Source organism: Humulus lupulus, chromosome 4 (genome assembly GCF_963169125.1).
Source record: "Humulus lupulus chromosome 4, drHumLupu1.1, whole genome shotgun sequence".
In the NCBI taxonomy this organism is placed as follows: Eukaryota; Viridiplantae; Streptophyta; class Magnoliopsida; order Rosales; family Cannabaceae; genus Humulus; species Humulus lupulus.
The window spans coordinates 15,828,628-15,852,232 of record NC_084796.1 but is presented as its reverse complement, the minus strand read 5'-3'; the positions used below and the strand labels follow the sequence as shown (position 1 = coordinate 15,852,232).

At 46.8% G+C, this 23,605-nt stretch overlaps 1 protein-coding gene across 1 annotated transcript; it reads left to right on the top strand.

Moving 5' to 3' along the window:
- Positions 1-1,025: 1,025 nt before the first annotated feature.
- LOC133830042 (uncharacterized) lies at positions 1,026-1,522 on the top strand. The gene has a single exon (XM_062259941.1). It carries the CDS (start codon positions 1,160-1,162, stop codon positions 1,367-1,369), a length of 210 nt encoding a protein of 69 aa, XP_062115925.1. The 5' UTR covers positions 1,026-1,159; the 3' UTR covers positions 1,370-1,522.
- Positions 1,523-23,605: the final 22,083 nt, after the last annotated feature.

Here is a 23,605-nt window from a genome sequence, read left to right as displayed (position 1 = left end):
AAACATAAAGTGGAAAAACGACAGCTACTGAACGACAACCAAACAATAATGACAACGACCAAACAGACAGAAAATATGTTAATACTGTTCACTTTAATAAAGTTGGACCTTTTAGTCTTTCAAAAGTATAATTATCCATTCATAAATAGTGAAACATCATTATTAATTGGAGTACCTAAAATTGGACAAAATATTATAACTTAAGGAGAAGAAAAATTTCAGAGCTTGAAAATAGAAGTGCAGAAACGACACTAACCTGAAAACCCCACATATGAAAACGACAACGACTAAAATGGCTGCAACTACACCAAAACTTCTTCTTATTCTTCTGTTTTCCCCACTAACAATGATATAATAAAATAACGATGTAAAACAGAAAAACAGTACTAAAACAGATGAGGAACTTAAAATAGTAAAAACCACAATGAACTCTGAAAACGACAAGAAACTTTAAAAAGGAAGCAAAGTGGGATACTAAAATAACATGATATGGATAAAACGACAACACACATCGGCATCATGGTGGCCAAGCCAAACACTGATCATCATATATAGAAGATGAATCCTTATCCACCACCACAGTCCACAGTAATCTAATCTTATCTCACTAACTATTTCAGCTAAAACACTTATTCAAGATTAACTAATCTAAACTTAATTACTATTATGATTATAAATCCATAGGATCATTATTGAAAGGCCTAAAAAGCCCACGAGGAATAACACAAATAACTCATCTATACTATACTCTAGTTTTTAATGTATGGACCTAAACCACTACAATGACCACTCAATTTACGTCAAATGTCAATGCTGTTGATTTTATTATACAATAATCAATACAAAACAAAATTAAAAAGATGTGTAAACCTCAAAACTCCAATCTCAATATCGTCATCACATCTCAAGAAGATCACAGCCGTCGAACCCCAACCATAAGATGTTGACACGTGTACAATCAGTGTACGTTTCAGCTCTCACGAGAAGCATCGATTTTAATGCTTGTTGTCCATTTGTGTTCCCAACCAAACCCTTTCTTTTCCTTCTCTCTTCTCAATTTCACAGATAAACTTTCAGTTCTCTCTCTCTGTCTCTGTCTCTGTCTCTGTCTTTGTATTCTGTTTCTCTCTCTAGAAAGGTTGAGGAGCGGTCTTCATTAATGGCGGATTGGGGTCCGGTGATGATAGCAGTGGTTCTGTTCGTGCTGTTGAGCCCGGGACTGTTGTTTCAGATTCCGGCGAAAGGCAGACTTGTGGAGTTCGGGAACATGCAGACGAGTGGCGCCTCCATATTCGTCCACTCCATTATCTTCTTTGGTCTTCTCACTATCTTTCTAATCGCCATTGATGTTCACATCTATACTGGCTAATGCTTATACTAGGTCAACGATTCCAAATCTCAAGTCTTTTGTTATTTCTATTTTGTTCTTTTTTCTACATATTAAAGTTAAACTCTGATCTTGTTAAATGAACGATTTCACTGTTTATGGATTTAACTATATTATTATTATTATTTTAATGAATATTTTGTGTTGATTAATTTTTTTTCCTCTTTATTTATTTAATTAGGATTTGTTTTTTAATTTACTTTTCAGGAAGTAATAATAATAATAATAATAATAAGGGAAAAGCCATTGATTTGGTGACGAAGATTAATTATCAAGCATATAACATATGAGCGTGTATTAAAGTCTTTTAATATTTTTGTATATTGTCAAATTATAACATTGTTAAAATGCAACCTATAGAGTACTCAACAATTGGTTAATTTTAGCTTTTCTTATAATCTAATAATATTAAATAATTAAGTTCAACTATCAATTATAAATAATGTTAGCCAAGCACACTCAAAATAAACACATACAAACAATAATGTGTTATTAATTTAATTTATTCAAATTTATTAAGGTAGGTTCACATTATTTTTATTACAAAGTTATTGTGTGCTTTTTTAATAAGTAAAATAAGTATGAGGAAGAATTTAAATTAAGCCATACAAGAATTTACTTGGTTCACTAATTTATTTCCTTACATTCAGGAGAGTTAGATCACAATTTTCACTAATAAAGATAATTAACTGAATTACAATACTTTCAAATTCACAACCCAAGTTTACAATAATTTCAACCTCACAACCCAAGTTCCCAAGTACGCCCCAAAATATTTCTTTCACAAAGCAAGTAGAGCTCATAAAAGATATAGTCAAAACTCCACTTTTTTTATTTTACATTAAAATTTTAAATTACCTCATACATATAAAATATTGTTTGAAGTAGAAATAGCACTTCTTAAAATTCTATAAGGGATCTTATCATGACAAACACAGACATGCAATTAATGAGGAAAAATATTGTAGAAACGACATTGGCCCAAAAAAGTATAGGATCATGCATTTGAAGGCCCAAAAAGTGAAGGCCCAAAAAGGTTTAGGTTCATGCATTTGAAATAAGAGGGTTCATTGATTAGTGCAATTTTGATCATATATTTTTAATTTTTTAGACATAGAAATTGTTAGTCTTTAGTTATTTTAATGATTTTAATTTTGTTTTTGATATTTTGTGATTTTTGAGTTAAAAAGAATTTTAAGAGTAAAATTACACATCTATTAATATAAAAATAAATTGGGTTTGAATTAATATTTCAATTGATTTAATTTAATATATTTTTTATTTGAAAATATTTATTTTTGATTTGATTTATTTGGTTTTATTGGAAAGTGTGTATTTTTATGAAGAAAATAAAATAGTTGGAATATGAACCTGAGTGAGCCAGAGTTGGAACGGAAACTTCATGAGCGATTTTGACATTATTGCAACCATATTTTGGAAATTCCGATAGAAATAAAAGTTGTACATATTTTTCTTAGCTTTCCATATCATATTGAATTGACCGATTCCGAGTTATATTGAGAGATATGGACAAAATTCGATTATTTGCACTGGAAAAATTAGTTTTTTGAGGAATATGAAAACAATAGATCTTGTACGCCCTGATTTTCCACGGGCTATTAGCGAGCTGAGATATTGCCAAATTATATCTCAGCCACGTGGATGCCACATGACCGGAGCTGCTATTGTCAGGTCCTACCTCTTTAGCTCGAGGTAGCCAAAGGTTCGCCAAGATTATTTAAGGGTCGAGACAGGAAGATAAAGACCGCAGGTCAGGAAGGCGTCCAGCTCGGGGCACGAGCTGGAGGTGGAAGCCGTGACCCCTTATAAAGTCAACCACGCAATGTAAACGTGCATATATCAGACATCACATGTCTGATATATCCCTGAATTCTCGAACACGCAGCATGAACGTGCGTATTCAGGCACCCACGACTGGGTTGGGCCGTGCGGCCCATTATCCCCCTTACCTGTTGAGTAGACCACACTTCATTTGTCAGGTTTTAGGAATTAATCATGAATGTCACAGAAGTGACATGATGGGTAAGAGGATCACGAGATGACCCCCCCTTACCAACTCCCAGGTGCCCTTTCCTATAAATATGGAGACCCTGGGAGTTGCAAAGGGTTGGATTCTATTGTGTAAGGAAACACCCTGTAAAGAATACCAGACATATAGCAATAATATTGGCTGGTGGAGTAGAAGGATTTTAACCTTTGAACCACCTAAAAACGTAGTTGTGTCATCAGTCCATTTTAAGATCATTTATCTATTTCGGTTCATTATTAAGCACTGATCTCTCTCTCTTATTTTCTTAATTACCTGTTGGCGAAGAATCGCGTCAACAGTTTGGTGCTTTCATTGAGAGCTAGTTAGATTGGTGCTATCGCAAACATCCAACTATGGAGACCACTCGATCAAGACACGGTAATGAGGCGGAACAACATGATGGGCAGGAGGCTCATCATGCCGCCATCTCCGGTGAGCAAAACCTTGAAGTTCAGCAGCGGCCGGGCAAGCAGCCAACAGGCTAGGATGACACTGGAAGTTCGGCACCCCGGCCACCTAATCCAAACCCGGACTTTTACAAGGCGGTAGAGATGGAGAATGCTCAGCTGAGGAGTCAACTGGCGAAAGCTAGTCAGCAGATTAAGGAGGTGTTGGCCCGACTACCCCCTCTTACAACCGACACTAATGTCGGAAAGAGGCAAGGCGAGACTCGTAAGTCCCGCCGGGGTAATCGGTCCAGGCCTAGCCGCTCGGTCAGACCTCCGACATCCAACTCTACTCCCTCATCGTACCGCCGAGAAGCAAACTTCGAAGAAATACCCAGAGCCAAACAACAGTATAGCCGCTTGGTCCGAACTTCAACTCCCAGCTCACTGCCAGCCTCGAGCGCGCCCAGAAAGGCTTGAGGGAATTCTAGAAGGACATCCGGGGAGGGCTCACAGCACCAGCCCATCCCGGCCAGCCGTCCTGTGTGTGGCGTGCTGCCCCTTTGGCACACCCACATGGGGCCATTTTGTAATGAGCATGCGTTGGTGCTTGATCATTAGTCAAGTCTTGCACCAAGCAACCTCATGGGATAGGGTAGTGGCAGTTTTGTAACATTGCATATGTCTCCTAGACAAAAATCATATATGTTCCTGGGAAGACTTTATTTCCCTAGAAGGCTCCTTAGGGGGAGGTGACCTGGTGACTTAGGGAAGCACCATGGCCATCAGCAGATAGGGGCCAAAGCTGTGTACTCCCTTGCCCTATCAAGGCTATATATTAATGAAATAACATTTATCCATACTTGCCCCTGTGTGCTTCCTTGTTGCTTATGTGTTACTTGTTTGTTACCTTCGATGGGCCATTGTGTGCCACTTGCCTTGTTGTGTGCTTTGTGTTGTGTGGACGTTCCTAGGAATGACTTGCTTTGTGCTTGCTCATACTTCGTTATTCGCCCGTTGCATGTCGGAGATGTGTATGTGGCTAACCGCTGGGTTTGTTTGCCTGTAGGTGTGTGTTGTAGGCTGACTTGCTAGCTTGAAGAGTCTGCAAGTGCCGCACGTTCCGTCTAGTTGGAGTACCCAAATAGCCGGCCCGTGACACTGCGCCTCGTCCAGATCGCCAGGCGCCAGGCCCGCAAGTTGGCAGGGCCAAAAGGCCCCCACCAAACCTGATCCGCCCCGACGGAACCAGGATTGCATCCCCGGTCAGGCATCCTCCTTCACCGATAAGATATTCGTCTCCTCCTCGGCCTATCTGAGATATTCCAGCTTATGGAAGCAGCAGGAGAAACCCGCCATCCGCAGGACCTTCCCATCGTAGCAGGGCGCCTAGAGGAAGCCCGGATTCTCACCCCCAGAGGCGGGCTCCGAGCTTCTCTAACGGGAGCTACTGGACCGGAAGTCGCCGGAGTGACCTTTCTGGCGGAGACCTGCGTCAACGCTTAAGCTCAGCGCAAAGTCCTCGAGCCACCCCAAGGGGCGACCTACGAGATCGCCTTAACTCTCATAGGGGAGACCCAGTAGGAGGTGGCAGCCATGCTCGCTCAGGGATGGACTTGTCCGAGGTACGTAATGGCGGGAATGTCCCAAATAACCTATCTTAAGATAGGAGGGGCAATAACCCACCAAACGTATACAATGGATCCGAAGCTGTTGAATAGCCCCGGAGTAACCAAGGAAATCAGGACAAAACCCTTGAGCGTCTGGCTTAGATGGAGGAGCTAATGAGGAAGCTCCTATTGGAGAAAGAGAAAGACGAATATGATTCGGGGGACGAGCTTGAGCTCTTCGCCCCCAGCATAGCTGCAACGGCATACCCGCCCGGTTTCTGTATGCCGTACTTGTCCAAATTCAACGGAGACGGAGATCCGTCAAATCATCTGGGTATGTTCAATACACTGATGATGGCCCACAACATTGGCCCCGAGCTGAGGTGTCTAATATTTCCCTCCACACTGGCTGGGCTAGCCAGACAGTGGTTCAAACAGAACAAGAAGCAGTCAATCAGTTCCTGGAAAACTTTCTCTGTTGACTTCAAAAGAGCATTCCGAGCCTTCGAGGCTGCTCGTGTCATGGCCGACTCCCTGGCTAACGTGAGGCAACAACCCGACAAGCCTTTGAAAGCATACCTGAGCAGGTTTGCGAACGTCGCTGCTCGGGCCAGAGACGCAGATGAAAGCTCCAAGCTCATGGCTTTGAGGACTGGAATCCTCGTCGGAGGGGGACTCTGGAACGAAATACAAAGGAAGGGAGTCAGCTCAGTAAACGAATTCCTAAATAGGGCCTAGGGGTGGATCAACTTGGAGGAGGCCCAAGCCTCAGCTGCAGGAACCAGCCAGGTCCCTGAGCAGCCCGCTGGAGTGGGAGCGGAGGTCGTGACAGCGACCCAGAACATTACATAGAATAACCAGTTCGGTGGAGGCAAGAGAAAGGGGAACGACGAGGGCAACCAACACGGCCCAAAGAAGAATAAGTCCGTAGAAAAAATTTAAGCCGGTCTACGCGACTTATACGGAGCTCACCCACTGTAGGGAGAACATCTTCCTAGCAAACTCTGTTCGCCTCCCCTGGAAGAAGTCGGAGCCGTTAAAGCACCAGAAAGGGAAGAGAGACACCTCCAAGTTTTGCCGTTTCCACAACGACGTTGGCCACAATATCGAAGATTGTAGACACCTGAAAGATGAGATCGAGACTCTCATCAGAGCCGGCCCCTTGGCTCAGTACGCGCGGAACAGGATTCCAACAAACCGACCTGCTCCGGAAGTCCCGGCCAGTCAGCCCGGGTCTCGGGTAGATCAAGATGTCCCTCCTCCGGTGATAGGAGGAGAGATATCCACAATTTCGAGAGGTCCGCATTTGGCTGGCACGAGCAAGGGTGCCCAAAAGAGGTACGTCAATGAACTCAAGGCTCATAATGGAATAGAGTTCGTCCCCGAGCAGCATCTGCCAAAGCAACAGCGATTGGAAAGGCAACCAATCATTTTTACTGAACAAGATGCGAGCCACGTCCAGTTCCCTCATAACGACCCTCTGGTCGTAGCAGTGCAGCTCGTTAATCGAAGGGTTAGGAGAGTGCTGATCGATAATGGGAGCTCGGTAAACCTTCTATTCCGGTCCACGCTGGAGAAGATGGGTTTGACTGTCGCCGAGTTGAAAGTGACCTCCATGATGTTGGATGGTTTCTGAGGAGAAGGATCAGCGGCTATAGGGACAATCGAGCTAGTGATCACCTTAGGAGAGAGGCCTCGGACAGTATCAAAACTCCTCGAGTTCGTGGTCATCGACTGCCCCGCTGCATACAATGCCATTTTGGGCCGACCTACACTTATTGCTTTTGAGGCCATCACCTCCTTTCGCCACCTCGCGCTGAAATTCCCTTCTTCCACGGGGATATGCACGGTCCGTGGTGATCAGCTTACTGCCAGGGAATGCTACAGCATTTCCATGAAGGGGAAATCAAAACCCGGGCAGCTAACGATGGCCATCCAAGGTGGAGGAGAGGAATCTCAGGAACCTTTGCCTAATCCTGAGATTGAAAAACCTCAGAGCGCCGAAGGGGAAAGTATCGTCCTAAGTGAGGATATTGACCCCCGAATAGGCGAGGACAAGTCCGAGCTCCAAGCTATTAAAGAGCTTGAGGAAGTAAACATCGATCCACAAAATCCTTCACGGATGGTTAAGCTCGAGAAAAACCTCTGTGGCAAGAGGAAGGCGGAGCTGATCAAATTTCTGCAGGATCACCTGGATGTGTTTGCATGGTCGCACGAGGACATGGTGGGAATCAGTCCAAATGTCATCATGCACACCCTTCATTTGGATAAGAGCGTTCCTGCAAAGTCCTAGAAGCAGAGGCGCCTGTGAACAACTCGGGCTGAGGCCTTAGAAGAAGAAGTAGCCTGGCTGAAGAAATGTAGCTTTATCCATGAAGCCAAGTTTCCGGTTTGGGTCGCTAACCCCGTGCTGGTCCCGAAGCCCAACGGGAAATGGCGGACCTGCATCGACTTCTCCGACCTGAATAAAGCCTGCCCCAAAGATTGTTTTCCCTTGCCATGGATTGACCAATTGGTGGATGCCACGGCGAGGCACGATCTCATGTCCTTTATGGATGCGTACTCAGGCTATAATTAGATCGCCATGAATCCGGCGGACCAGGAGCACACCAGCTTCATGATCCCGACTAACGTCTATTGTTACAAGGTCATGCCATTCGGGCTGAAGAACGCCGGTGCTACATACCAGAGATTAGTGAATAGAATGTTCGCCAACCAGATCGGGAAGAACATGGAAGTATAGTTGATGACATGCTGGTCAAGTCAAAGACTGCCGATAACCATGCTTCCGACCTGGAAGAACTCTTCAAGATACTAAGAGAATACGACATGAGGCTTAACCCTCAGAAGTGCACTTTCAGGGTCGCGTTTGGAAAATTCCTGGGTTTCATTGTCAACACTAGAGGAATCGAGGCTAACCCCGATAAGATCAAGTCATTGCTCAAGCTTCCCTCACCCAGGTCGCGTAAAGACGTCCAAGGCCTGACAGGAAGGGTGGCAGCCCTAAATCGGTTTATTTCAAAATCCACCGACAAGTGCTTGCCGTTCTACAACCTGCTCCGAGGAAATAAGAAATTCGAATGGACAGAGGAGTGCGGAAGTGCTTTCCTTGACTTGAAGGCACATCTGGCCGAGCCGCCCGTATTGTCCAAACCAAAGGCAGGAGAGCCTTTTTTCCTTTACCTAGCTGTCACAGAGGATGCAGCTAGTGCCGTATTGGTCCAAGAAGAAGATCGGGTTCAGAAACCGGTCTACTACATCAGCAAGAGACTTCTCGGGGCTGAATCCCGATACTCGTTGATGGAAAAGTTGGCGTTCTGTCTTATCACGGCCTCCCGAAAGCTCAGGCCATATTTCCAGTCCCACTCAATACACGTCATGACCGATCAGCCTTTAAGGCAGGTTTTGCAAAAACCTGAAGCATCGGGACGCCTGTTAAAGTGGGCTATCGAACTCAGTCAGTTCGAAATTTTGTACACCCCACGAACTGCTATAAAGAGTCAGGCCCTGGCTGATTTTGTGGCAGAGTGCGCAGGATTCAGGGAGGATCCTGTGGAAGGGTCACCCCAGGTCACCTCGACCCAGGCGTCATCGAAGATCTTCGTGGATGGCTCATCCAATGAGAATGGCTCCGGGGCTGGAATCATTCTGATATCCCCAGAAGGGCATAGATTCTACTCGGCTTTAAGATTCGGATTCAAGGCCTCCAACAACGAGGCCGAATACGAAGCTTTGCTGGCCGGGCTGAGGATAGCCCAGGAGCTGAAGGCTAGCTCCGTTCAGTGCTTCAGCGATTCCCAGCTCGTGGTAAACCAGGTGCTAGGTGAGTATCAAGCACGGGGAGCCAAGATGGCTGCTTACTTGGCCAAGGTAAAAGTCGAACTGTCCGCGTTTGAGCGAGGCTCAATCGAGCAGATACCTCGAGAGCAGAACGCTAACGTAGACGCCCTCGCCAAGCTCGCTACCTCCAGGGAGACGGAGACGCTGGGGTTAGTACCGGTGGAATTCCTGGAAAAACCAAGTATAGAAGAGGTCGGGGCGGAGGTCGAGATGATTGACGCCAGACCGACCTGGATGACTCCCATCCTCGAGTACCTCACCGGAGGAAAGTTACCCGAGGGACGTAATGATGCACGACGGGTACTGTATCAGGCTCCAAGGTATACGATAATAGATGGGGTGTTGTACCGACGTGGGCATTCCCTACCTCTCCTACGATGTGTTCTGCCAGGCGAGGCGAAGGCCATCTTGCAGGAAGTGCACGAGGGTTTTTGCGGGGATCACACTGGGGGGCAAAGCTTGGCCCTAAAAGTCTTAAGGCAAGGGTATTACTGGCCCACTCTATCAAATAACTCGATCTCGTATGTCAATAAATGCGACAAGTGCCAACGATTCGCCACAGTTGCCCGAGCTCCCCCAGTCGAGCTGGAGATGATCTCCTCCCCATGGCCATTTGCAGTCTGGGGGATCGACTTGGTTGGCGCCCTCCCTACTGGAAAGGGCGGGGTCCGCTACGCCGTGGTGGCTATCGACTACTTCACAAAGTGGGCTGAGGCAGAGCCTTTGGCAACAATAACCTCCAAGAAAGTCCTCGACTTCGTAGTCAAGAGCATTACCTGCCGGTTCGGGCTGCCAAAGAAAATCGTATCCGATAATGGGACTCAGTTCGACAGCGACCTCTTCACCGAATTTTGTGAAAGGTACGGTATCATGAAAAGTTTCTCCTCTGTGGCCTATCCTCAGGCGAACAACCAGGTCGAGGCTGTCAATAAGACGCTAAAGGCGAGCCTTAAGAAGAGATTGGACGAAGCCAAAGGGGTCTGTCCAGAACAGCTCCCTCAGGTACTGTGGGCATACCGGACCTCGCATCGGACCTCTACGGGGCATACTCCTTTCTCCCTGGCTTTTGGGAGCAAGGCGGTCCTTCCTGTTAAGTTAAAGGTATATTCTCATAGAGTCCAGGCATATGACCAGGATCGCAATCATGAACTACTTTGCTCATCCCTCGACCTGATTGATGAAAGGCGAAAAGATTCGCAGCTTCAGCTCGCACATTACCAGCAAAAAATCACTCGTTATTTTAACTCAAAGGTAAAAAAATGCGCCTTTAGCAATGGCGACCTAGTCCTCAGGAGAATCTTCTTAGCCGGTAAGGATCCCCAAGATGGAGTATTGGGACCAAACTAGGAAGGACCATATCAAATCACCAAGGTCATTAAGGAAGGAACCTACAAGTTAGCCCGACTTAATGGAGAAGCGGTCCCACGAGCTTGGAAGGCCATCCACTTGAAGAAGTATTATCAATGACACCCTTGTAAGGCTTACTCAGAAAGGCCATTTCTTATGTATCAAGCAATAAGAATTAAATCTTCTTTCATTATTGTGTATATTTGCAAATGTAATCTCAAGTAACCACGAAAGACCCTTTCCTAATTACTTGGGGGGCATATGGTACCTGGCTAATATAACCAGGTCGCCTTAAAGACTTAGAAGTTGATTCAAATCGATTGGTCGATGTTTTTCTTAAAAAACACGACATATTGATGAAGAATTAACACAAACTAAGTCCTATCCTGGATATAACCAGGTCCTAAAACTTAGGAGTTGATTCAAATTAATTAATCGGTGTTTTTCTTAAAAAGCACAAGACATTAGTCAAAGAATTAACACAAACTAAGTCCTATCCTGGATATAACCAGGTCCTAAAACTTAGAAGTTGATTCAAATTGATTAATTAGTGTTTTTCTTAAAAAGCACAAGACATTAGTCAAAGAATTAACGCGAACTAAGTTTTCAAAATAACGTCGTGGACATAACCAGGTCCTAAAACTTAGAAGTTGAATCAAATTGATTAATCAGTGTTTTTCTTAAAAAGCACAAGATATTAGTCAAAGAATTAACGCGAACTAAGTTTTTAAAGCAAGGTCCGGGATTCAGCCAGGATTTGTCTTAAAAATTGGATCGAGATTGGTTAATATGTTTTTCCCAGAAAAATATAAGAGTATCAATCATGGCACCACGAAAAAGAAAAGCAAACTAAGGTGCATAGAATAAAAAATTGACTAAAACCAAATGTCTCGAGGTGAAAAAACCTCATACAAAGTTACAAAAAAATATATATATATAAAAAGAAAAAAATGAAAGCCCTAGGTTCCACCGGGCTGCTCCGTGGAGGTCGCCGTCTTGCCCTCCTGCTCGGCCACTGTGGAGGCCTCCCCAGTCTCAGAAGGCGCCTCTTGCTGGAGGCGAGCTTTGAACCCTTCTCGGAAGTCCTCCCAATCCGCTCCTAAAAAGGAGAAGTCGCCGTCCGAGTTGAAGACCCAACAATGGTAGAGCATGCCCTCCATGGCGGAGCTAGAAGCTGCCTTCTCCGTTGCCAAGGTGGCCTTGGCCTCCTCGGCTCCAGTCTTCGCAGAGTCCAGCTCGGCCACCGCGGCAACAAGGGCAGCCTTGGTAGCCTCGGCCTCTCGAAGCTTAGGAAGGGCTGCGTCCAGCTCAGCCCGCGCGGCCGCCAAGGCATCCTTGGCCTCTTTTTCCTGTTGTTGGGCCGCCTGCAGGGCGGCCAAGGTCGTTTGATGGGCGGCCAAAACCGCCTGGTGCTCGCCCCTCATGTCCTCGAGCCGAGCCTTAGACCGGGATATGCTCTGGTTAAGAGCCAGAGCGCCCTACAAAACAAAGAGGCAACTACCTTAGAAAAGAAAGAGAGACAAGACAGAGCATGGTAACCAAAATATAAAAGAGCAAAGCCAGCTTACCGTTAGAGCCATTCCCAGTGAAGACTCCATCACGCTCTCCGGGCTCCTTGTCTCGATTGCTCGCAGGTCCCTTTCGGTGGCCCCGTAGTAGTGGTCGACGGTGTAGGTCGCCGTCTCGTACACCGTCCCCCGAAAGACGTCAGGAATCTTCTCCAGGGCCTAGGGGTCCACCGGAATGCGCACCTCGGTGGCGACAGCTGCCAAAGTCCCGGGCTCCGTCTCCATGTCCCGAACGAAGGTGGGAGCTCGTGGAGGGGGCGGGGGCATCTTCTCCATTGCTGCAGGAGGTGGAGGTACCTTGGCTAGGGCAGCTGGGGTCTGGTCTTTCCCCTTTGCAGGGGGCTTGGTTGGTGTCCAAGCAGCCTTCTTTTCCACCTGGAGCATCTTCACCATGGGCCCAGAGGTCCCGGCGGAGGAGTTCCCTCCGGTGAACCTAGCTCGCAAATCCTTGTTCCCAGGCTGAGACATCTCTTCTAGCAAAACAAAGGCAACATTAGTATACAAGTTAGCATTTATGCAAGAGCAACAAGAATAAAGAGATAACAGAATTCAAAAACATATATCATGAAGGATCCTACCCCCCGAGCTAGAAGAGAAATCTATGGTCACGACCACCAGCCCCGGAGCTTCTGCGGGGGAATCTAAGACAATGACTTCGCGGGCTGACACGGGTTTTGGGTCGGAGACTGGCTCAGGACTAGACTCTTCTACATACTGCCTAAGACCCGGAGCTACATTACCCTCCCGAAGAGAGGGCCACGACCGGAGATTAGTCCCATACTCCTCAAAGAGGGCCGACCTAAAGGCTAAGGTGTTGTCTACGACTATAGTACCCCTAGGGCGGTTACTCTCGTAATCCAGCACGAGCCGGTCGACGCACTGAAGTAGGGTTACGTCGAGGTAGGGGTTGTTTCGATGGCGTTGGACGGGTTGGTTGGGATTAAACCTAGCTAATCGAGGATCGGTGATGGCCCTGTCTATGTCCCTGAATATGTAAGGATTACCTTGCCCTGAGGGACCTGCGGCTGCTCCGGACCGGATCCTCTCCTCGTTCGTTCTTTGGGCGACCTCCAGTGCCCGCTTCCTCGTCCTTATGAGGGGCACCTCGTCCTCCTCGTCCTCATCCCCTCCTTCCCCCGTGGCCTCCTCCTCGGGGATGGGCTTCATCTCGCGAGCTGGGGGAAGCCCCCGGGGTCTCCTCAGGGGCAAATTCTGGCCCGGAGAGATCAGTTTGCACGCCAACATCGTCTCATCTGTCACGAGCTGGCGATAGTCCTTTTCACTGGGGGGCAAACCCGCCAATGTCTCGTACTGACTCCCGAGGATCACAGACTTGTCTATCCTCGCGAAAATGGCTGCAGAATTTTTCTAAGTCAGAAACTGATAATGGGGAGCTAACCAATACTTAACTTACGAACTAAGAGTAAAAGGCACTTACGAGGACGGTTGAAGTAGTGCAGTTCACAGTTGCGAAACCCCCTAGACATAAAGAACTGGTCTTTGAAGTCGTTCAGGTGGCTGGGCAGCTCGATGACTGCAGCCGTGTTTGGGAAACGGGTCAAGTAGTAGAACCCGTCGCCTCGCCCCCGCTGCTTTGGGCTGGCCTTGAGGCAGAAAAAATATAAGATATGTGCCGGAGTGGGGATCTCCCACTCTTGTTTCAAGAACAGATATCTTAACCCCGCCAACAAACGGTAGGAGTTGGGGGGGAGCTGGAAAGGAGCCAATTTCACATAGTTGAGGAAGTCGGTGAAATATTGGTTCAGCGGGAGGAAGGCCCCAGCCTTGAAGTGCTCGTCACTCCAAGCCGCATATTCCTCGTCGAGCGGCGCGCAACTCCACTCACCTTCTAGGGGAGGTCGGGCGATCAGGGCGCCCCTCCCCAGCTCGATGTTGTGGGAGAGGAATATTTTATTCACTCTCCCCTAGTCGGTGATCTTCGAGACGATCCTCTCGGCCTCGAAAAAAGCGTCGGGCGCCACCTCGAGCTCCCGCTCCACGGCCGACCCAAAGGCGGGGATTGGGGAGTCTGTCATCACCTCCTTTCCCTTGGATTGTTGGGAGGACGACCTGCCGGCGGTCTTCTTGGGAGCGTTCTTCTTGGGTCCCATCTGGTCGCCTAGCGAACAAAAGAAGAAATTTCAATGAAGGCGACCTAAGCATAAGAAAGAATCCGAAGGAGTGTTTCCTTTGCATGGGCTGAGGTAAGCTCAGCCTGTGGAGAGTGAGGCCACGCGGTTCTATGAACACGCGCCTGTGCTCCCAACAGATCCCCGATTACTCGAAATTCGTGTTCAAGAGGGTCAGGATAAAAGTTTTCCTTGGAAGGAAAGTCTTAGTAGGCAAGAGGTGCAAAACCGCCTGTGAAGCGTGTCCCCTAAGCTACCCGGTTTTGCACCCAAAATGCTGGATATTTTGAACAAGCATACCCAAAAATCTACCCAGAAGGTTTCCCCAGAAAATGCACCCTATAAGCCATGCTCCTAAATGGTTTTCTTCTACAAGTGATACCCTAACCTAAAGGCCTACACCCTTCATACCCACAAAAAACCAACAAAACCTTGCATGCAGCTGCATGAACTATTTACCTAAGTTACAGTGAAAAGAAAATTTAAAGCGTGCACAGTCAGAAAACTTACGAAGTATTTTACTGTGGGAGGGATGAAGGGGTCGTCTGGGTTGGGGCCTCAGCGGAATGACTGGTTCCAAAGCCTCAAAGGAACCCTTGCGCCTGATCTTCTGGAATGCTGGGAACGGTAACCGGGAGAAAAAGAGGGTTTTTTGAGGATGAGAAGAGAGAAGAAGAAGGGAAATTTAGAAAATTTTCGAATAAACGGGTGGCCCATGCGTAAGGTGGCCACCCCTTTTATATACGTGAAAGGCCATGTGAGGAGGGCCGTTGGATTGCCCTGATGTGGGATCCGAGGCTCTCCACTCGAAAGGTGAAACGACGGCTGAGTATAGACTACGCCATTTAATGCGGTTCTAGGAAGATGTATCGTCACCAACCATGATGTTCCACGTATTCGGCGCCTGCGTAAAAGGTGGAATATGGAGGGTCCATGGAGAAGCCTAAAAGCCCCTACTGTGGCCCTAAACGACGTCATGTACCACGAGCAAGGGCTTGGGGGGCAAATGTACACCCTGATTTTCCACAGGCTATTAGCGAGCTGAGATATGGCCTAATTATATCTCAGCCACGTGGATACCACATGATCGGAGCTGCTGTCGTCAGGTCCTACCTCTTTAGCTCGAGGTAGCCAAAGGTTCGCCAAGATTATTTAAGGGCCGAGATAGGAAGATAAAGACCGCAGGTCAGGAAAGCGTCCAGCTCGGGGCACGAGCTGGAGGTGGAAGCCGTGACCCCTTATAAAGTCAACCACGCAATGTAAACGTGCATATATCAAACATCACATGTCTGATATATCCCTGAATTCTCGGACATGCAGCATGAACGTGCGTATTCAGGCACCCACGACTGGGTTGGGCCGTGCGGCCCATTATCCCCCTTACCTGTTGATTAGACCACACTTCATTTGTCAGGTTTTAGGAATTAATCATGAATGTCACAGAAGTGACATGATGGGTAAGAGGGTCACGAGATGACCCCCCTTACCAACTCCCAGGTGCCCTCTCCTATAAATATGGAGACCCTGGGAGTTGCAAAGGGTTGGATTCTATTGTGTAAGGAAACACCCTGTAAAGAATACCAGACATATAGCAATAATATTGGCTGGTGGAGTAGAAGGATTTTAACATTTGAACCACCTAAAAACGTAGTTGTGTCATCAGTCCATTTTAAGATCATTTATCTATTTCGGTCATTATTAAGCACTGATCTCTCTCTCTTATTTTCTTAATTACATGTTGGCAAAGAACCGCGTCAATAGTTTGGTGCTTTCATTGAGAGCTAGTTAGATTGGTGCTATCGCAAACATCCAACTATGGTGACCACTCGATCAAGACACGGTAACGAGGTGGAACAACATGATGGCCAGGAGGCTCATCATGCCGCCATCTCCAGTGAGCAAAACCTTGAAGTTCAGCAGCGGCCGGGCAAGCAGCCAACAGGCTAGGATGACACTGGAAGTTCGGCACCCCGGCCACCTAATCCAAACCCGGACTTTTACAAGGCGGTAGAGATGGAGAATGCTCAGCTGAGGAGTCAACTGGCGAAAGCTAGTCAGCAGATTAAGGAGGTGTTGGCTCGACTACCCCCTCTTACAACCGACGCTAATGTCGGAAAGAGGTAAGGCGAGACTCGTAAGTCCCGCCGGGGTAATCGGTCCAGGCCTAGCCGCTCGGTCAGACCTCCGACATCCAACTCTACTCCCTCATTGTACCGCCGAGAAGCAAACTTCGAAGAAATACCCAGAGCCGAACAACAGTATAGCCGCTTGGTCCGAACTTCAACTCCCAGCTCACTGCCAGCCTCGAGCGCGCCCAGGAGGGCTTGAGGGAATTCTAGAAGGAGATCCGGGGAGGGCTCATAGCACCAGCCCATCCCGGCAAGCCGTCCTGTGCCTCGTCCAGATCGCCAGGCGCCAGGCCCGCAAGTTGGCAGGGCCGAAAGGCCCCCACCAAACCTGATCCGCCCTGACGGAACCAGGATTGCATCTCCGGTCAGGCATCCTCCTTCACCGATAAGATATTCGTCTCCTCCTCGGCCTATCCGAGATATTCCAGCTTATGGAAGCAGAAGGAGAAACCCGCCATCTGCAGGACCTTCCCATCGTAGCAGGGCGCCCAGAGGAAGCCCGGATCCTCACCCCCAGAGGCGGGCTCCAAGCTTCTCTAACGGGAGCTATTGGACCGGAAGTCGCCGAAGTGACCTTTCTGGCGGAGACCTGCGTCAACGCTTAAGCTCGGCGCAAAGTCCTCGAGCCACCCCAAGGGGTGACCTACGAGATTGCCTTAACTGTCATAGGGGAGACCCAGCAGGAGGTGGCAGCCATGCTCGCTCAGGGGGGACCTGTCTAAGATAACGACTTCGCGGGCTGGAAGAGACTCTGGGTCCGGATCTGCCTCAGACTGGACTCTTCTACAAACTGCCTAAGACCCGGAGCTACTACACCCTCCAGGAGGAAAGGCCACGACCTAATATTGGTCCCATACTCCTCAAAGAAGGCCGACCTAAAGGCTAGGGTGTTGTCTACTACTACCGTTCCGCTAGGGCGACCCATTTCGTTACGCAGCACGAGTTGGTCAACGCACTAGAGTAAATTAATGTTGCGGTCTGGGTCTGTTCGGTGACGGTGGACGATTTGGTCGGGATTAAACCTAGCAAGCCTTAAGTCTGTAGTGGCCCTATCTAAATCCCTTAACAGATAAGGATTACCTTGGACGGAGGGGCCGGCTGCTGCCTCGGACTGGGCCCTCTCCACGTTTCCTTCTTGGGCGACCTCCAAGGCCCGCCTCCGCCGCACGAGGGGCACCTCGTCCTCCTCGTCCTCATCTTCTCTTGTGGCCTCCTCCTCAGGGATGGGCGTCATCTCGCGAGCAAGAAGGAGACCCCGCGGTCTCCTCAAGGCCAAAGTTTGGCCCGGAGGGATTAGCTTGCACGCCAGCATCGTCACGTCGGACACGAGCTGGCGATAATCCTTTTCGCTTGGGGGCAGCCCCGCCAAGGTCTCGTATTGACCCCCAAGGGTTACGGACTTGGCCGTCCACGCGAAAATTCCTGCATGATTGTTTCTAAGTCAGGAATGAATAAAAGAGGCTAATCAACAAATTAACTTACGAGTTGAGAATATAAGGTACTTACGAGGACGGTTGAAATAGTGGTGTTCGCAGTTGCGAAACCCCTTGGACATAAAGAACTGGTCTTTAAAGTCGTTGGGGTGGCTGGGCAGCTCGATGACCGCAGCTGAATTTGGAAAACGGGTCAGGTAGTAGAACCCGTCGCCTCGCCCCCGCTGCTCCGGGCTGGCCTTGAGGCAGAAGAAGTAGAGGATGTCTGTCGGTGTGGGGACCTCCCATTCCTGCTTCAAGAATAAATATTTCAGCCCCACTAGCAAGCGATATGAATTAGGGGGAGCTGGAAAGGAGCCAGCTTCACGTAATTTAGAAAATCCGCGAAGTACTGGTCCAGCGGAAGGAAGGCCCCAGCCTTGAGGTGCTCGTCGCTCCAAGCGGCGTACTCCTCTTCGAGTGGTGCGCAGCTTCGCTCGCCTTCAAGGGGAGGTCAGGCGTCTAGGGCGCCCCTCCCTATCTCAATATTATGGGAAAGGAAGATTTTATTCACTTTCCCCTGGGTGGTGACCTTCGAGGCGATCCTCTCGGCCTAGAAGAAGGCGTCGGGCCCGACCTCGACCTTCTTCTTCACCGCTGGACTGAAGGCAGGGATCAGGGAGTCCGTGGCCACCTTCTTTCCCTTGTTGGCTTGCTGTGAAGACGAGCTGCCAGTATTCTTCTTGGGTGCGCTCTTCTTTGGTCCCATCTGGTCGCCTAACGAACAAAAGAAGAAAATTTAGAAAGGGCAACCTAAGTATAAGAAAGAATCTAGCGCGAAGTGTTTCCTTTACACGGGCTGAGGTAATCTCATCCCGTGGAGAGTGAGACCATGCGGTTCTATGAACACGCGCCTGTGCTCCCAACGAGTCCCCGATTACTCGGAATCCATGTATCAGGAGGGTCAAAGTAAAAGTTTGCCTTGGAAGGAAAATTTCAGTAGGCAAACAATGTAAAACCGCCTGTGAGGCGTGTCCCCTAAGCTACCCCGTTTTTGCACCCTAAAAACTGGTTATTCCAAACAGGCATACAAAAATTTTACCCAGAAAATCTCCTGAGAAAGTGTACCCTATGAGTCATGCTTCTAAACGGTTTTTCCTACGGCTGATGCCCCTAGGATAAAAACCTATGCCTAAAATACCAGCAAAAAACCAGTAACATACTACATGCGATTACAAAGACAATTTACCTAAGCAACAGTGAAGGAAAAAAATTTAAACATGCACAAACAGAGGACTTTCAGAAATGTTTTGCTGAGGTGAGACTGAAAGGGTCGTTTGGGTTGGAATCCTGCTGGGATTGCTGGTACCAGAGTCTCGAAGGAGTTCTCGTGCCTGAATTTCTGGAACGCTGGGAACAGTGACCGGAAGAAAGAGAGGGTTTTGAGACTGAGAAGAAAGAAGAAGATGAGAAAATGAGAAAATTTTCAAATGAACGGGTAGCCCATGCGAAAGGTGGCCAACCCTTTTATATACGTAAAAGGCCGAAGGAGGAGGGCCGTTGGATCGCCTTGATGTAGGATAGGAGGATCGCTACTCAAAAGACGAAACGACGGCCAAGTATAGGCTAGACCATTTAATGCGGTTCTCGGAAGACGTACCGTCACCAACCACGATGCTCCATGTATTCGACGCCAGCGTAATGGGCGGAATGTGAAGAGTCCACACAGAAGCCTAAAAGCCCCCACTGTGGCCCCAGGTGACGTCACATACCACGAGCAGGGGCTTGGGGGAAAAATGTACGCCCTAAATACCCACGGGGTATTAGCGAGCTGAGAAATGGCAAAATTATATCAGCCACGTGGATGTCACGTACCCGGAGCTGTTGTTACCAGGTCCTACCTCTTTAGCTCGAGGTAACCAAAGGCTTAAGGAGATTACTAAGAGTCAGGTCAGGAGTGTGGACACCACGAGCTGAGAGTACCTCAAGCTCTAGGTGCGAGCTTGAGTTGGCACCTCTGACCCCTTATAAAGTCAACCACGCAATGTAAACGTGCACATATCAGACATCACGTGTCTGATCCATCCCTGAATTCTCGGACACGCAGCATAAACGTGTGTGTTCAGGCACCCACGACTGGGTTGGGTCGTGCGGCCCATTATCCCCCTTACCTATTGATTAGACCACACTTCAGTGTCAAGTTTTAGGAATTAATCATGAATGTCACAGAAGTGACATGATGGGTAGGAAGGTCACGGGATGACCCTCCTTGCCAACCCCCAGGTGCCCTCTTCCTATAAATATGGATACCCTGGGAGTTGCAAGGGGTTGGATTCTATTTTGTAAAGAAATACCCTGTAAAGAATACCATAAAGACAGCAATAATATTGGCTGGTGGACTAGAAGGATTTTAACCTTTGAACCACCTAAAAAAGTATTCGTGTTACCATTTTACTTTAAGATCATTCATTTATTATGGTTCATCATTTAGCACTAATCCCACTCTTTATTCTATTAATTATCTGTTGCCGAAGAACCGCGTCAACACTTATCAAATGTTGCTTCTGGTAGTGTCTTTGTAAACGGATCTGCAAGATTGTCTTCAGTTGCAATCTTCATTAACCTTCACATCTTTCTGGCCACATATTCTAGAATAATGTGATACTTCCTTTCTATATGCTTACTCCTCTTATGAGTTCGAGGTTCTTTCGAGTTGGCTATCGCTCCTATATTGTCACAAAACAACACAAGCGGTTTATCTATTTTTGGAATAACACCAAGATCTTAATAGAACTTCTTTAGCCAGACTATTTCCTTAGCTGCTTCTGACGCGGCTATGTACTCAGCCTCCATGGTGGAATCTGAGATTGCAGACTGCTTTACGCTTCTCCAAATCACAGCTCCACCCCCAAGAGTAAACACCATTCCAGAAGTAGACTTCCTGTCATTGACATCAGTCTGAAAATCTAAATCGGTGTAGCCTATAGGGTTCAGAACACCACCCTTGTAGACTTACATATAATCCCTAGTCCGTCTCAAATACTTTAGGATATGCTTAACTGCTATCCAATGTTCCGGTCCTGGGTTTGACTGATACCTGCTCACTACTCCCACTGCATAGCAGATATCTGGTCTAGTACACAACATGGCATACATCAAACTTCCAACTGCAGATGCGTAAGGAACTTTTCTCATTGCATCTTCCTCTTCAGGAGTCTGGGGAGACTGCTTCTTTGAAAGATGAATTCCATGGCGGGACGGTAGACGCCCTTTCTTGGAATTTGTCATTGAGAAACGTTCAAGCACTATCAATGTAAGCTGCTTGAGATAGAGCAAAAAGTTTGTTCTTTCTATCCCCGATGATCTGGATACCTAGAACATAACTTGCTTCACCCAAATCCTTCATCTGGAATTGAGTGCTCAGCCAATTCTTCACATCTGATAATTTCTTAACATTGTTTCCAATGAGTAAGATATCATCTACATAAAGAACCAGGAATACCCCTATTTGATTTGCCTTCAGTTGGTAAACACAGGGCTCATCAATATTTTGTTCAAAGCCATATGTTTTGATTATTTCATCAAACCTAAGATTCTAGGAACAAAAAGCTTGCTTAAGTCCATAGATAGACCTATTCAACTTGCAAACTTTTCCTTCTTGTCCAGATACTTTAAATCCTTCTGGCTGATCCATATAAATGACTTCGTCAAGCTTTCCATTAAGAAAAGCTGTCTTGACATCCATTTGCCAGATCTCATAGTCGAGAGCGGCTGCTACGGATAGGAGGATGCGAATGAATTTGAGCATGGCTACCAGACTAAAATTTTCCTCATAGTACACGCCTTCCCTTTGGGTATAACCCTTTGCCACTAATCGAGCTTTATAAGTCTCGATATTTCTATCAACATCTCGTTTCTTCTTGTAGATCCACTTGCACCCAATGGCCTTAAAGTCACTAGTTGCTTCCACAAGATCCCAGACGGAATTTGAGTACATGGACTCCATTTCCTGTTTCATGGCTTCGAGCCATAGTTCCTTTTCAGGGCTAGCCCTTGCTTGTTTGAAGGACAATGGATCATCATCACTAGTGTCACCAATAACCATATTGGTTTCACCATCCAAACCATAGCGAACTGGGTTTCTAGAAACCCTCCCACTACGACGAGGCTCCGTGACTGTTTGCTCAGGAACAGTGGTACTTTCTTCCTTTAAATCGACTTGCGTCGGTTGTACATGAAGAGTGGGAATTTCATCATCGACTTGTGTTGATGACCATGGAACATTGGTTGGAGTCAATTCTTTAACCATCTCCTCTAAAACTACTTTGCTGCGAGGTTTAAAGTTCTGGACATAGTCACTTTCCAGAAAAGTAGCATTTGTAGAAGTAAACACTTTCTTTTCTGAATGACTATAGAAAAGTATACCCCGAGTACCTTTAGGATAGCCAAAAAACATGCAAACTTCAGTTCGCAGTTCTAGCTTTCCCTCCTTTTTCCTCAGGACGTGAGCGGGACACCCCCATATTCTATAATGGCGTAAACTAGGTTCACGACCATTCCAACGTTCTAAAGGTGTTTTGGGGATTGATTTTGACGGCACGACATTGAGAATGTCATTCGCGGTTTCAATTGCATGTCCCCAGAACGAAGTTGGTAGAGTTGAGTAACTAAGCATGCATCTAACCATTTCCAATAAAGTTCTGTTTCGGCGTTCCGCTACACCATTTTGTTGCGAAGTACCTGGGGCAGTAAGTTGTGATAAAATCCCAAGTTCAGTTAAATGATCTTGGAACTGCATATCCAAATATTCTCCACCCCTATCAGATCGTAAGAACTTTAATGTTTTACCTAATTGGTTCTGAGCCATTGCTAGGAATTCCTGAAACTTTGAAAATGTTTCTGATTTCCTATGCATTAGGTACAGACATGAGTATCTAGAGTAATCGTCAATGAAAGTGACGAAATACTCAAAACCACCCATGGCTTGTACATTCAAAGGTCCACAAACATCTGAATGCACAAGACCAAGTGGTTCTTTGGCCCTATCACCCTTTGCAGAGAATGGACGCTTGGTCAGTTTGCCTTCTAGACAAGATTCACAGATAGGTAATTCACCTAAGGTGAGTTCCCTCAAAGGTCCGTCCTTTTTAAGTCTTTGAATCCTATCATAGCCAATGTGACCTAGTCTCAAGTGCCATAAATACGTCATATTATTGTTATCAGTCTTTTGACGTTTATTGGTCCTAGGTTTAGCTACTTTGAATAAATCATTGTTAAGAGCGAGGGGTTCGTTAGGTTGCAGAATATAAAGCCCATTTTCCAAACATGCAATACACAAATGTGATCCATTGAAAGAAATAGATATATTAAAACTTGTGAAAGTCATAACAAATCGTTCTAATTGTAACTTGGAAACTGAAATTAAATTTCTACTAAAATCTGGAATAAAAAATACATCTTTTAAAATTAAAAATTTATTTTTGAACTTCAGACGAGCTCTTCCTCTAGCTTGGACTACAACGAACGCTCCATTTCCAACTTTAAGCTTTAAGCCATCTTTGTTCACTTCCTCCCACGATTCAAGAAGCTGTAAAGAGTTACAAACATGGTTAGTAGATCTAGAATCAATAATCCAAACAGAGTTATCATTCTCTAAAACACATGTTTCCAAGATAAATGAACTATAATCATTACCATTGTTTTTATCTGCTAGAAACTTGGGGCAATCTTGTTTCCAATGCCCCTTC

Coding starts and splice junctions, on each gene's coding strand:
- LOC133830042 (XM_062259941.1), top strand. CDS start 1,160: ATGGCGGATTGGGGTCCGGTGATGATAGCAGTGGTTCTGTTCGTGCTG.